At 48.0% G+C, this 13,586-nt stretch overlaps 2 protein-coding genes and 1 long non-coding RNA gene across 3 annotated transcripts; 1 reads left to right on the top strand and 2 right to left on the bottom strand.

The window, feature by feature from the left end:
- Positions 1-439: 439 nt before the first annotated feature.
- Positions 440-2,741, bottom strand: chmp5a (charged multivesicular body protein 5a). Its single transcript, XM_029132566.2, has 8 exons — positions 2,555-2,741; positions 2,179-2,283; positions 2,046-2,092; positions 1,708-1,801; positions 1,429-1,500; positions 1,240-1,348; positions 1,012-1,127; positions 440-866 (listed from the first exon to the last, which is right to left on the bottom strand). Exons 1-8 carry the CDS (start codon positions 2,621-2,623, stop codon positions 816-818), a joined length of 663 nt encoding a protein of 220 aa, XP_028988399.1. The 5' UTR covers positions 2,624-2,741; the 3' UTR covers positions 440-815.
- Positions 2,742-2,855: 114 nt separating this feature from the next.
- Positions 2,856-9,789, bottom strand: oprk1 (opioid receptor, kappa 1). Its single transcript, XM_029132565.3, has 4 exons — positions 8,642-9,789; positions 8,212-8,536; positions 7,421-7,773; positions 2,856-6,649 (listed from the first exon to the last, which is right to left on the bottom strand). Exons 2-4 carry the CDS (start codon positions 8,454-8,456, stop codon positions 6,111-6,113), a joined length of 1,137 nt encoding a protein of 378 aa, XP_028988398.1. The 5' UTR covers positions 8,457-8,536; positions 8,642-9,789; the 3' UTR covers positions 2,856-6,110.
- Positions 9,790-11,426: 1,637 nt separating this feature from the next.
- On the top strand, positions 11,427-13,544 carry LOC114844891 (uncharacterized). Its single transcript, XR_003783782.3, has 3 exons — positions 11,427-11,767; positions 12,680-12,755; positions 12,953-13,544. It is a non-coding gene; the product is annotated as an uncharacterized LOC114844891 (long non-coding RNA).
- Positions 13,545-13,586: the final 42 nt, after the last annotated feature.

Consider the following 13,586-nt stretch of genomic DNA (forward strand, 5'->3'; position numbering starts at 1 on the left):
CAAACTTCTTTAATGCATTTATATACAGCCTAACTTTACAATCAACATTTTGGCGACATTTTTCTAATTGTAATTTTTTTAACAGACCGAATTAGCGTTTTCACGTAAAACACGTTAACTGGAATCATGTGGCAGAGAATACTGACTGAATCTGTGAAACTGCATTAAAAATCTAGTTTTTAGGGTGTCAGACTTGCGTTTTGCCATGTTCAATTAGTATGTGTGTGTGTGTGTGTGTGTGTGTGGGGGGGGGGGGGGGGTTATATTGGGTGGGGGACCTACCTCCCCACCCCTCCACAGCCTCATAATGTAACATGGAATTAATATCTTTCTTTCTATTCCAACAAACTGACATGAAGTAAAATGTATTGGCAACTGTGTTGTGTGCCATAGTAAAGTAGAATAAAATATAAACAAAGAGTGAAATTAATTACAGTCATTAAATACATACAGTGTTTTATTTTGCATGTTTCAAAAAACCTGCAGACATTTGTCTCTCACCATCCAAGAATGACAATAAAAAGGTAATTACTACACACATAAGTCAATAAAACAATTAATACTATAAATTAATGGATAAATTAATACTTTGCAGTGAATTGGACAATGATGGGGGAATCACGGGGAGAAAGGGTTTAAAAAAGTTTCACTATGTTACAAGGCCACATGCTAGCATGGTAGTAGTAACAGCACACAACCCAATACAGCTTCAAATGTGTAGTGTTCTCAGGTCAAATGGATTTTGCATGTATAAATGTTACTCTACATATAAAAGTGTTCCAGTTGAAGTGCAGTCGTCTTAGTCCATTCGTGGTTTATGTGGCAGGAATCTGTGGGAGGCCAAACTCATCCACCAAAACACCGTCCTGAGAATGGGGAGACAGAGCACAAAGCATTCAGTCAGGAGGAATCAGACACAGCGGCAGTACAATCACATCCATCCCTGTAATAGTTCCTTTTCCAGAATCGTACTCTGTGGGTCGCTATGATGTCAGCTCTGCAGACTCTGACCTTGTTTGTTTTGCTGTCGCTGGGGTTTCCCTCTGGAATCGAAGGTGCAGCTGAGGCTTCGTCCAGGTAGGAGCTATCGTCATCCAACAGCAGCTCATCACCCAGCGCATCCAGCTCTGAAACCACAGGTGTGATTTATTCCTGGCGACTCTGTGCTCATTAATGGGTAAATGTCATTGTTCATTTTAAATTCCACTAAAACAAGTGAACTCTTTCACACACGTATACCTGCTTCAAGCTCATCCTCATCTATATCTGGGGTGCCATAGCTGCGGCTCAGGGACTCCTGCACCTCATTGGCGTCCTCCATCATGTCCTCCAGCTGGTCCTGTAAATCCTGGAAGGTTGCACTGTCAGTTTACTGCCTCTAACCACAGCACAATTTCACATTTGACTCTTCAGACAGTTGCCACATACATCGATCTGATCCAGTTTGACGTCTTTGTAAGCCTTTTTCATTTCCTTTGCTCCAATCTTCATGGCCTCCACCTACAAATAGAAATAAACAACAGTACATTTAGTTACACATTTCTGTTAAAGGCTTTTATAGGTTGATATCAGATTTGGCTTTCTAGTAAGTCACAGTTGACAAAAAATGAAAACCACAGTTGGTCCTGATGGAGGTCCATCACAGGTAATCCCAAATTACTAGATTTACAAAACACTATTAAGACCAGACTTTAGTGGGTTGCTCACCGTTGTTTTGGTGTCTTTTAGTGACTGGATAGTGTAGTTTGCCTGTTCCATGTTAAAAGACTGCTGCGCCAGCTGCTCCCTCTGACCTTCATACCTGAGCGAAACAATACAGTTCCCAATAAAACAGATTCTTTGTAAAGCTTCAGCTGTAATTCCAACTAAAAAGTCACAGAATCAGAATGCAACTATTACCTCCCACATAATTTCACGTTCAGATGTAAAAAAATCTCTGACTAATAAACTACAGTTTACTTCATACAAGCTACTGTATCTGACTCTGGTTCTCATGCTTATTTATCGATATATATCATATTGTCTTTACACAGAACAACACTCACATTCTCTTCTGCTTCAGAACTCTCATTGCCTTCTGTTTCACCATGTTCTGCGTTTCAAAAGGAACAAACACTATCATCACCCGACTATAAACCTTCAGTCTGAATATACATGAAGGTGTATGACGTGGCCAACCTTCGAGGGTCCATCTCGCATCTTTTTCAGCTGATCCTTGTACTTCAGAAGTTCAGCATCTAGCTTGCCAATTTTCTTTTCTATGGACTCTGCCCTGGCGTCCACCTGCCACAGGAAAGGGAAAGAGATCAGCCATTATTTGATGTGAAATGAGCCTCAGCATCCAGAGACACACACAGACAGTGTGTGTGTGTGTGTGTGTGTGTGTGTGTGTGTGTGTGTGTGTGTGTGTGTGTGTGTGTGTGTGTGTGTGTGTGTGTGAGTGTGTGTGTGAAAGGGGAGCAGATGCTTTATTTACGGATTAGCTAACTAGCACTAAACCATGCTAGCATTTCTAGACGTAAACAACAATACATTCGAGCCTAACAGTACTCACGGTGCCGATACAGTCCGACAGGTTCGGAGGAGGCGCTTTGGGTTTACCGCGTCCGAATATCCTGTTCATGTTCTAAACGTGTCAGCGGCACGTAGCCCTTAGCTTTGCTTAGAAAATGCAAAAAGCTCCAAATGCGATAAAGGATTTATTCATTGCAGTCACCCGGAAGTAACGGTCCAGACGATAAAGATTCCTATTGGTCGGCGTGAACAGCTGTAGCCAATGAGAGACTGGGCGCACGTCTGCCCCCATGTGGCGAATAGAGGAGCTGCAGTTTTAATTAGCCCCCCCCTCCTCTCTCATTGTCCCCTGGCCCCATCGTTCATCACCAGTCTTTGTTCCAGCTCCACTGGAGACGTCATGACATTAAACGCTGATTTAAATCACGTTAAACATCGCTATAAATTATTATTCATGGGCAGCATCTAATTAGGTGGCAGCCTATTACTGAAGGTTTGTAAGTTCTTACTCTTGCAGATACAAGCAGGGTCAGAATGAGAATTGGTTTCATCCCTCCCACTCCTCAGCCCCTCTTCAAAACCTCTTCCATCAGATGAAAATCAGACTGAGAGCACTCAAAGCCAAAACCTCATGTCACTGCCAGGAAACACAATCGTTGCATCGTTGAACGGCCTGTGCCTCTGGCCCCATCCACACCTATGACTCATGTTTACTAAAAGGCCTTGAAACCTTCCCCTGTAGCGTGTGGTCCAGTATAAGGAACAGCACCGTGGATTTATCAGTAGTTAACAGTCAGGTGATCAGTCTTTACAGATTAGACCAGAGGTGGAGGAAGGTTTGACTGGTTGTGTGTTCTACCATAAAGCAGTGAATGCAAACATTTTAATCACAGGAACCAGTAAATTTATAGCATCTTAACTATGGTTACTGTAATAAATGAAACTATCATGTTTGCATGAACAGTTTCATCCTGAACCACAACAGATAAATACGTTTGTCAAATGAACACAGCTATGAACAGAAATGCTGATGAAGTCTGTCTTTACAGTCGTGTGTTATTTGAAACAACTTAATTCAATGTTTAATGAGGGATAATAATGTAATAAAAATGTATTTCTTTCCCCCAGAGTCCATTAAATGAATTAAAATGAAAGCATATGCCCTTAATGCAAATAAAATCATTTTACTCCTTAAATCCTTCATTAAAATGTGGACCCAGATTAATCAGTCTATAAAAAACGTATATTCTAATACCAAGCTCACATTTTTTCCATCACTGTTATCTGCAGCATGACTGACAGTTTCTCCTTTGAACAATGAAACCTATTAGAGCCGCATTAGGCAGGAACCTATTACTGAAGGGAAGATAATTGCTGGATAACGCACACACACCTTGAGGACAGACTGCATCTCCTGATTCCCAACAGATTGATCGCTGGCTCCGTGCGCGTCTGAATTCCTGCTCATTGTGCACCATTAGATCTGTCACACGCTGTGAAGAGCGGCGCCGTTCTCCGGCACAGAACACGTCCTTTGACAGAAAATTACACACAGTGCTATAAAATAATAGCAACGCCCTGTCTGACCGCCGCCTGCAGCTTCGCCTCTTTCACACCGAATGTTACATATTCAGACTTTAAAGGTAGTTTCAAATATTTACACTATTAATTAAAACATATTTGTGCTAACTTCATTTTAATACACTGCACAATTAAAGCATCTGAACTCATCATATTAGTAACAGAGGGAGAACTGTCCTGTTGGTGAGGACGTGGCAGCTCTGACTATTTACTCTGATGCTGCATGTGTTTTGTTGTCGTCACGCAACCGCTGACCCTCTAATGCGACCCGTCCATTTCCCAAATGACCTGGACACCGTCCGAGTCCGGAGCCGAGCACGGAGCCGAGCACGGCAGCAACAACAGGCTCCCAGCTGCTCGTGCACAGGATGAATTTGCAGTCATTGTGAATTCGCTGCAAGGCCGCCAACGAAAACGCCTCACAGTTAGTACAATAGACCTTGGACTTGTGCTTTTCAGTCACCGTGCTCACCATGGAAACTAACCTGGAGTTAAATACAGGTAATAAGGGCTGAAACGAATCACTGGGGACTGGGTTATAAGCTCGCGGCTTCCTGACGCCCCGGGGGTTTTATTAAGACCTGAACTCAGACCTGTTCTTATATCAGTCAGTCAGTTTGTGTTTTTACAACTTTATTGTGACTTCACTTTACATACATGATGCTTGTTTTCACATCCAAAGCTGAAAGATACAGCAAAACGAGCTGAGTCTGGATACTGGATACCGTGAGGCACACCAAACAAGGCACAACCACACATTTCTATCACTACCTGCGGTCATTAGTTAGACAAACACGTTTCACTGGCGTCAGTAAATCAGTTCTTTACAAGATGAAGCAAAGATGCAGAAACAAAGGCCAGTTAAAACCTTCTGTAAACGGTCAGAGTGTTTTAATCAGCAGCTCCAAGGGGAGAATCGCTGCCGCCGACGTCAGGATGAAGCTGGAACCCAGAGCATTTCTACTGAAGTAACATCTGCATGAACGCACGACTGGCAGGCGATGACATGGCATTCCACAGAATGAACATGAAACTGCACGAAATGCTCAAAGCCGCGTTGTTCGGGCAGTCGCCTTGAAGCCCTCTGCCCAGTTCAACACAGACACACAATATTATTTACACTGTTGGACACAATCAGCCTTTAAAGTTTGAATCAGTCTCCAATAAACTAATGCGAACGGCACAAGGTTCAGTTCCCAGTGGTCATGGATCCCGTTCAGGAGGAAATCCTTCGATTCACGTTCGTGAGTCGTGAGTCACAGAGAGCGATTCCTGAGAAGGTCTTGATTATGTTTTCACGGGGCGTCCAGTCAAACAGTGACACAGGCCATTTAAAAGCAAGGCACCAAACTACAAGTCACACAAAATGGATCCAATGCTCGAAATGCAGGTTGTTCCTCACTAAGCAACAGCGCTTCTGTTTCCACTGCACATAAAATACCACTTATACGCAGTGTGTGCTTTACGCTAATGTTAAAGGCTATGAGACAATTCACAGGGCGGTAAACAAATGCAAATACAGCCGCAGCTGAAACATTTCATCATCTTTTCATAGTGAAAAACAACCAGAGTGGATTTCATCAGAACAGACGTCGAACATGATGAACAACCACCAGGATCTAAACGGACTCAGGTTGTTTGTCTTTGCGTCGCTGTCAATAAATCCAACGCCCGCTCTTTGTTTCTCACACTGACCTCGTGTCCACAGCATTTTCTACAGCAGCGCGAATCTGAATAACAACCACGCCGTTGGTTTTTAGTTTAAAGGTGTCAAACACTGTGTTTTGGTCAGAACCAGAGGAACGGAGCAGCTCGGACAGACTGACACCTAATACCTGCTCACAACTAGAAGCACGAATAACAAACATCTTTACTGCATTTGCTGGACTTCCCTGACATCCGAGCTCAGTGATAACCACTGTGCGTCTGCGTCTTCCTCAGATGGCGGTGGTGATCTGGGTCAGGCCCAGGTCGTTGGAGTCCTCCCAGCCCTGACAGGACGCGTCCATGGCTAGTCATACGGGCCGGGCCTGCCTCCTGTCCCCCCGGGCGTCCGTGGGGCAGGAGTGGTCCCTCAGGGTGCTCCTCACGCGGCTCACGCCCTGGCAGTCGCCGTGGCCCGGGGCCCCCGGGCAGCAGAAGTCCCTGAAGCACCGCTTGAAGTTCTCGTCCAGGAAGGCGTAGAGGATGGGGTTGAGGCTGCTGTTGGTGTAGCCCAGCGCCACGCAGAAGAAGTAGGCCGCCATGACGGCCGTGGTCTCGGGCACGCTGCCCGACAGCGCCTTGACCAGGATGAAGATGTGGATGGGCGTCCAGCACACCACGAAGACGGCCACCACCACCAGCACCAGGCGCGTGATCCGCCGCAGGTTCCGGTCCTTCTCGCGCGAGCCCGACAGCAGCCGCACGCTCTTTAGCCGCAGCACCATCAGCGTGTAGCACACGGTGATGATGATGACGGGGGCCACGAAGGCGAAGATGAAGACGCAGATCTTCATCAGGGTGTCCCAGTAGCTGTAGGGCTCGGGGAACTGCAGGGCGCACTCCGTGGTTCCTGTCGTCAGACAGACAGACAGAGTCAGAGACACAGACTGGACCGGGCAGAACCACCCACAGCTGGAAATCTACCATCATCAGTCAGTGTGACTGAAACACAGGAGGAAGACGACGCATTGTGAACATTCATTTGATTGATGCTGAAAGAAAATAGGAACTTTCAACATCTATTCTCAGCCAGTGTGGCCTCGTTAAGTGGCAGCTCATCAAAGCAGCGTCTTCATCTGAAGGATGCTTCCTGCCGCTAATTGAGACCGTTCAGTAAAGATGCAGGATCGAGTGATTAGCTGATGCAAAGAAGTCAGAGCCGCTCGTCAACACCTGTCAGACCTCACAGACCTCACAGAACCATAGACCTCACAGACCTCACAGAACCATAGACCTCACAGACCTCACAGACCCACAGACCTCACAGACTTCACAGACCTCACAGAGCTCACGGACCTACAGACTTCACAGACCTCATAGACCTACAGACTTCACAGACCTACAGACCTCACAAACCACACAGACCTCACAAACCACACAGACCTCACAGACCTACAGACTTCACAGAACTCATAGACCCACAGACCTCACAGACCTCACAGACCTTACAGACCACCCAGACCTCACAGACCTACAGACTTCAAGGACCTCATAGACCCACAGACCTCACAGACCTCACAGACCTACAGACTTCACAGACCTCATAGACCCACAGACCTCACAGACCTACAGACCTCACAAACCACACAGACCTCACAGACGCAGTGCGTGTGGGCGGTACCGTTGTTGGTCTGGGTGCTGCCCAGGACCATGGCCGGGATCCCAGCCGCCGACGACAGCACCCAGATGACCACGTTGATGATCTTGGCCTTGACGGGCGTGCGGAAGTCCAGCGCCTTGACGGGGTGGCACACGGCCACGTAGCGGTCCACGCTCATCATGGTCAGCGTGAAGATGCTGGTGAACATGTTGTAGTAGTCGATGGAGATGAAGACCTTGCAGGCCACCTCGCCGAAGGGCCAGGAGTTGAGCAGGTAGTCTGTGCTCTGGAACGGCATGGTGGTGGTGACCAGCGCGTCGGCCACGGCCAGGTTGAAGATGTAGATGTTGGTGGCCGTCTTCATTTTGGTGTATCTGCCGAGGAGCAAAGGGGAAACTTACAGCAGCAACCACACCTTGAGCTTCCGTCATCTCCTGCTTTTAACCTTAATCCCTTAAAGCTGGTTTCACTGAAAAAGAAAAGACCTTGATGAGGATTCACACACAACCCACATAACATGGATCAGCGGCATCACACATCACATCTAGTCAGAGATGGAAAGGAAACGCCCCAAACGGCACAAACAGCGAAAAATATACACAACAAACAAAGTGAATCACTTGTTTTCTCCAATTAATTACGCCCCATTTTTCCTCACGCACCTTCAGGGACCTGGATCCGTTCGTCCGTGACCGTAGGTCGCAGCAGTTATTAATTACCATTCAATCTCAACGCGCACTGTTGTCTCTAAGGTTTTACGCTTTACGCGTCCAAATGCACGAACACGAACCACAGCACAGCTGAAAACTCACCTGATGATGACATACATCACCAAACAGTTGCCCACCAAGCCCACCACGAACACCACGGAGTACACGGCCACTATGATGGGGATGATGGGCGACATGGGCTCGGGCTCCGCGTCCCAGGTGCCGTTGGGCGTGTAGTTGAACACGTCGGACGCGCCGGGCTGCCAGGTGAAGTTCGGGACGCACCGGTCCGGCTGGCCCGTCGGACACCGCTCCTCCTTGTAGATGTGCACCACGCCGCTCTCCATGGCGCGAGCGCTGCCGCTGCCGCTGCTGGGCGTAAACTGGGCGAACTTCGCGGTCAGCGAAGGCGAACGTGCGGCGACCGCTGCGAACAGGGACGAGAAGCAGGTCTGATCATCAGCACAGATTAGGAATGGATTAAATACGACGCGCTCAAGGACGCGTTTAGCCCACACAGGAGTCACATCACCTGCTCCTCTGCGTCCAAAAGTTCAGAGAAATGAAGCCGAACGGACGGGCAGCGTCTGACGAGCCGCAGCTTCGAATCCAGATGTGGGCTGAATCCAGCGCTGCGTCCACCGCTGGTGCGCACTGGAAGCCCGCACTGCTCATTCAGTGACATCAGAGCCGACAGATGTGCGGTCTCCAGCGGCGGACGCCTCAACTCCGCACTTCGCTCACGCGCCCGGCAGTTTGCATTAGTTTCCTTATGTCATGAAGCGAACCGGAGCGCTGTGAGGAGGTTTTATTCCCATCATACAATGTTCCCTAGCAACTCCTCTGAGGAGCACCGCTGCAGTGCAAACATGCCAGCGTCCTATCAGACGGAGCGGCAGGAAGCAGCGACGGCAACCTTGAGCTTCACCTTTAGACGGCCTGACGCGCGCGTGCGGCGCCGCGTTCACTGCTTTGTCACACTTTGTCCTTTCAGCTCCCAACTCACACCTCGTTCACGCTCGCGCGCCCCCCTTTCATCATGTCACCTTTGGAGGCTGCGAATCACCCTCACAGCAGCGGCGCCGAAGCCTCAAAACGCAGCGAACGCAGCTGTAACTAAATGACGCCTCTCTCCAGACTGGAGGCTCATCTCAACCTGGACACGAGGACGTGGGTGCCGCTTCCTTCCATTTGTCTCATGCGCTGACACTTGTTGCTTAGAGACCCGTCACAGGCTGATGAGGTCCCTGCTGCTGGTAAAGACGCCGCAGCCTTGACTTGTGCGAACGCTGCTTGAACTTTGAACGGGCTGAGTCACGTCTCGCCTGCGCGAGTCCTGGTGCTGAGCGTGTGTTTGCGCACGGGGACAGTCTGCTCCTCTCCGAGTGGAGCAGGTCTGAGTTCCAGAGCAGGAGAGGAAGTGCTGCTGGGGACCTTCAGAATAAACCCACGTTTACAGCGCACACAAATGGGTTCATGATGAAGTGAAGTTTTCAGAGTTTCGTGTTTTGAGGATGAATGTTTCACCAGTTTGAATCGGTGTTGTCCGTGTGAAAAGGCAGCTTTGTTCTCAGTCATTACCATCTATTTATCCTGAGATTCACTTGACTGTAGCTGCACAGCTATTGCTCCACCAGCTTCTAGTTTATTGATGACGTTCGAGAGGTCTCATGGTCAGAGCTGGAGTAGAAATAACTGATACAAGAAATGAAAGAACTCCAATAAAAAATACCTGCTGTGACATTTAGCGAGAGGAATGTAGAATGAAGGGATTCAGACCAAATGAAGCTGAGGCCAGTTCCCTGCTTTCCACTGATGCATCAACATAGAACATGTCTGGCTTTTAAAGCAGCAGAAAGTGAGACAACAGCTGCTTTTCTTCCCTGTGAGCAGCTCCATTCACAGTTCACATAATCATCAGATCTATAGTCTATACGATGATGATGATGATGATGATGATGACGACGATGGGCCAGAGCAGCTTAAAAGCCGCAGTCAGCGGTAATAACGTTCAGATACGTTTCAGATTGCGACTTCGTATTAATGGATGATTTATGTTTGGCTTTGCTCATTCTGAACGCGTGAAGTGGCCATTTTCAGCCTAAACTCAGTTACAGCAGCTCAGCATTAAAACGCACTCAGCATCAGCTTTGTGCAGGTTGTGGGCTTATGATTGGCCTGTGTTCCATTATGCTGTTATTGTGTCCAGCAGTAAATAACACACGCACCTCTTAGCCTCAATGTGCTAAACAACCAACAACAAATATGCAAATAAGCAATTACATTTTTCTATAAAGACATATTCTGTGGATCCACGTTGACCCGTCTCCGTGTTCCACTCTGAATATTGGGTTTAAGGAGCTTCAGCTGATTTGATTTTGCAGGTTTCATCCATTTGCAATCTTGTCTCATTTCCCAAAGGCTCGTTTTAATCTGTTTTCAGCAATTTACTAATAAGTCATATTCATCCGAAATGTAGTTTGAGCTTTTTCTGTATTTATCCGGTGCTGTTTCACGGTGGAGCCGTGGGAATCAGGTGAGTGGGTTCCAAACCACTTGTCATGGCTCCAACAGGAATGAGAGGAAACGTGGGCCCGTGTTATTGTGGGCCTGGATCCGCTTTGCATGCAGATGCTGCTGTGCCTCGCAGAGGTCAGCACCTCGGTCCGCAGGTGTCCAGATGGTGCGGCGGCACCGGGTCGGACGCACTCTGCTCTGCGTGGAAAGGACTGGGTTTGACGCGCAGCCGAGGCTTTGTGCCTTCAGCAGCCGCAGCGTCCGCTGCTCGGCGGAACACGACGTGCTCGGCTGTTGGTCGTGTGTCCTCAAACGCTGACAGAACATTTATACCCAGGAGGAGAATCGCTTTTTGAGAAATGCGTTATTGAAAAAGCAGAACATGGCGGCGCCTCCTGCGGACTTATAGAAAGACGTGCAGAAAACATGTTCTCCCTGCTCCTTCTATTTGAAAGTTAAAATCTCACCTTTATCTGCTCACAAAGTGTCAAAGCACCAAGAACCACGAATAAAATGATCAGTTAATTGGCTAATTGATAATTAAACATGCATCGATGAGTTGGGGTTTTGCTTGGTGCCATATATTTGGCTGCTTTGCTCCAGCACATTGTTATTCCTGGAGTTTGTCCACCTGCTACGCACTCACTCATACGCTGGTATTGCTATTTGCAGAAAACAGTCCTAATAAGAGTATTTGTACTCTGTGTAACACAGCAGCTGCTCATCAAAGTCTCAACGTGGGCCTAAAATCCATCCGCGTCGCTGCACCGAGAAGACGCAGTTTGTTTTTAAAGGCGGTTCCGGTCCAGATGTGCCGGTACGCGTCCCAGCAGGGCGGTGATTGCTGCGCACCCGCGTGCGGCCGCCGGCTCCGAACGCCCCGGGAACCGGCCAATTCCAGCGTCCGTGTCGCGCGCTCCGTGTCACAGCACGACGCGGCTCCACGGTCCGCGCCGCGGCGTCATCGTCGCACCTCGAGGCGCGGCGGAAACGCTCAGGTTTTTGTGATTCTCCTCAGAAGCGCCCCTAATTCCGGCGCCACTGCTGAGCGGCCGTCGGCGGGGTCCTGCTTTGGTCGTTACCATGGGAACGGACGGGCTCCGGCCCATAGCGACAGGAGTAAAGGGATGCGGTCGATGAAGTGAGTACCACAAGCTGCCACGTGTCCCCACGGGCGACGCAGGAGTTTGTTCTGCTCTGCATTCGCCAACATCACTCGTTTCCTACCACACAAAAACACCACAGAACCTCAGCCCGTCGCCTCGACCCTTCACTAACGTGGGCAGCATAACAAACAGACGGACGCCCGGTTCAGGGTCCAGAGTTCGCCTCGTCGTTGCAGGTGAACGTGCGGCTCCTCGGAGAACGAGCCACTGCAACAGTGGGAGCAGAGCCTCTGCTTCAATATTGACTCTGCGCATCCGACAGATTCCGGGCACGAGCGCAGCCAAGTTTGACAAGATGGAAACCTGACTTCCATGTTTAGGGGTCCCCTGGGAGTTTGATGCAGACGTGGCGAGTGGCCATAATTTCACTGCTGATTTGCGAAAAAAAAACAGTGGTAAATAGTCATTTCTATCAAACAGGACGTGCCAGGTTCCACATACATACTTATAATCTTCATTTGTTGTCTGGAAATGCTGCAGGTTATTTAATGCCTAGTTCGTTTATTTTTCATATTCTCAATAACATAAATGGTGCAATAAGCAACAGTATGGGTTTAGTATAATGAGTGTAACGTGTGTCATGACTTTAGATTTAAAGACTGTACAATGAGTGAAATTGCCCCATGTCACCTTATATCACACACCATCACAGCTGAGCTGCAACTGAATGAAAAGACCCAATAATAAGGCAATTATGGCGGCTTCCACAGTATTATTATAGCACTTCACCCTGAGAGGCTCTGGCAGCAGTAATGAGATAAACTCCAGCGCAGGCCTGTAGTGACTTACTCAAGACGAGCCGGTGGTTTTCGCTGCAGAGGTGCAATTAAAAACACGGAATCCTCCAGTTAATTACAGATGTTAGTGGGTTTTGATGTTTATCACAGGTGAGCAGCGCTGGAACAAACACCTCCGGTGGAGTGAAGCGTGAGCAACTGGGTGGTGGTCGCGTTTGTGTCTCTGGTGAGTGATGTCATAGTTTGAAGTGTTGGAGACGACAGCTTCTCCATCCGAGCGTGATGACGCTGACTCCATTGTTCTTCAGGGATTCATTAAGAGCCGTTTCTTACATACAGGACTTTTAAAACTCAGACGTAATGAGCGCCTCCTCTTATGGAAGTCAGAAAACGCTCAAGCAGCTGTTTCCTCCTCTTATACAGACGCTCGCTGTGTAAACCTCAGCTTCCACGTGTTGAATGCAGTAGATCCAGTTTAAACTACAGCTGCGGCGGAGCCACGAACCCACCTCTGCAGCTGAAACACACAAAGCTGTTTTCTCTCAAGAGCTCCTCATCCACAAGAAATGACTTATGGTAATTTCCTGGGGAGATCGGAGATAAAGGCAGAGAATATTGACGGAGGCCTTTCATGACGACTCATAGGCAGAGAGACGCAATCATCGTTTCCAGTGGGTCGACTTTAGCTTCAGCGTCTCCATGTACGACCACGAGCCAGAAACACAAAGAATGTGTTTCATAAAGGGATTTGTTTGCTTCACTTCAGGAATAAACCAAGATAGTGATGATGACAGTTACTCTAAGGACCTTGTTTGTGTGGACAAAATGAAGATATTAAAAAGTGACAGATAATTCAAACAGTTGTGAAAGAAACAACTGAAGCATCACAGGGTGATTTTACAGGTCAGTGTGTAAACACAACTCAGATAGCGGTGTTATAATAGAGTAAAAAGCCTTAATGTGTTTCATATTTGTATGCGATAAAGTCTCCATAAATTCCATAAATACCTTCTGAGGACCTGGTCTCGACTCTGCTTGGAAGGTTCAATGTGTAGAT

This window comes from Betta splendens, chromosome 17 (genome assembly GCF_900634795.4).
Source record: "Betta splendens chromosome 17, fBetSpl5.4, whole genome shotgun sequence".
Classification (NCBI taxonomy): domain Eukaryota; kingdom Metazoa; phylum Chordata; class Actinopteri; order Anabantiformes; family Osphronemidae; genus Betta; species Betta splendens.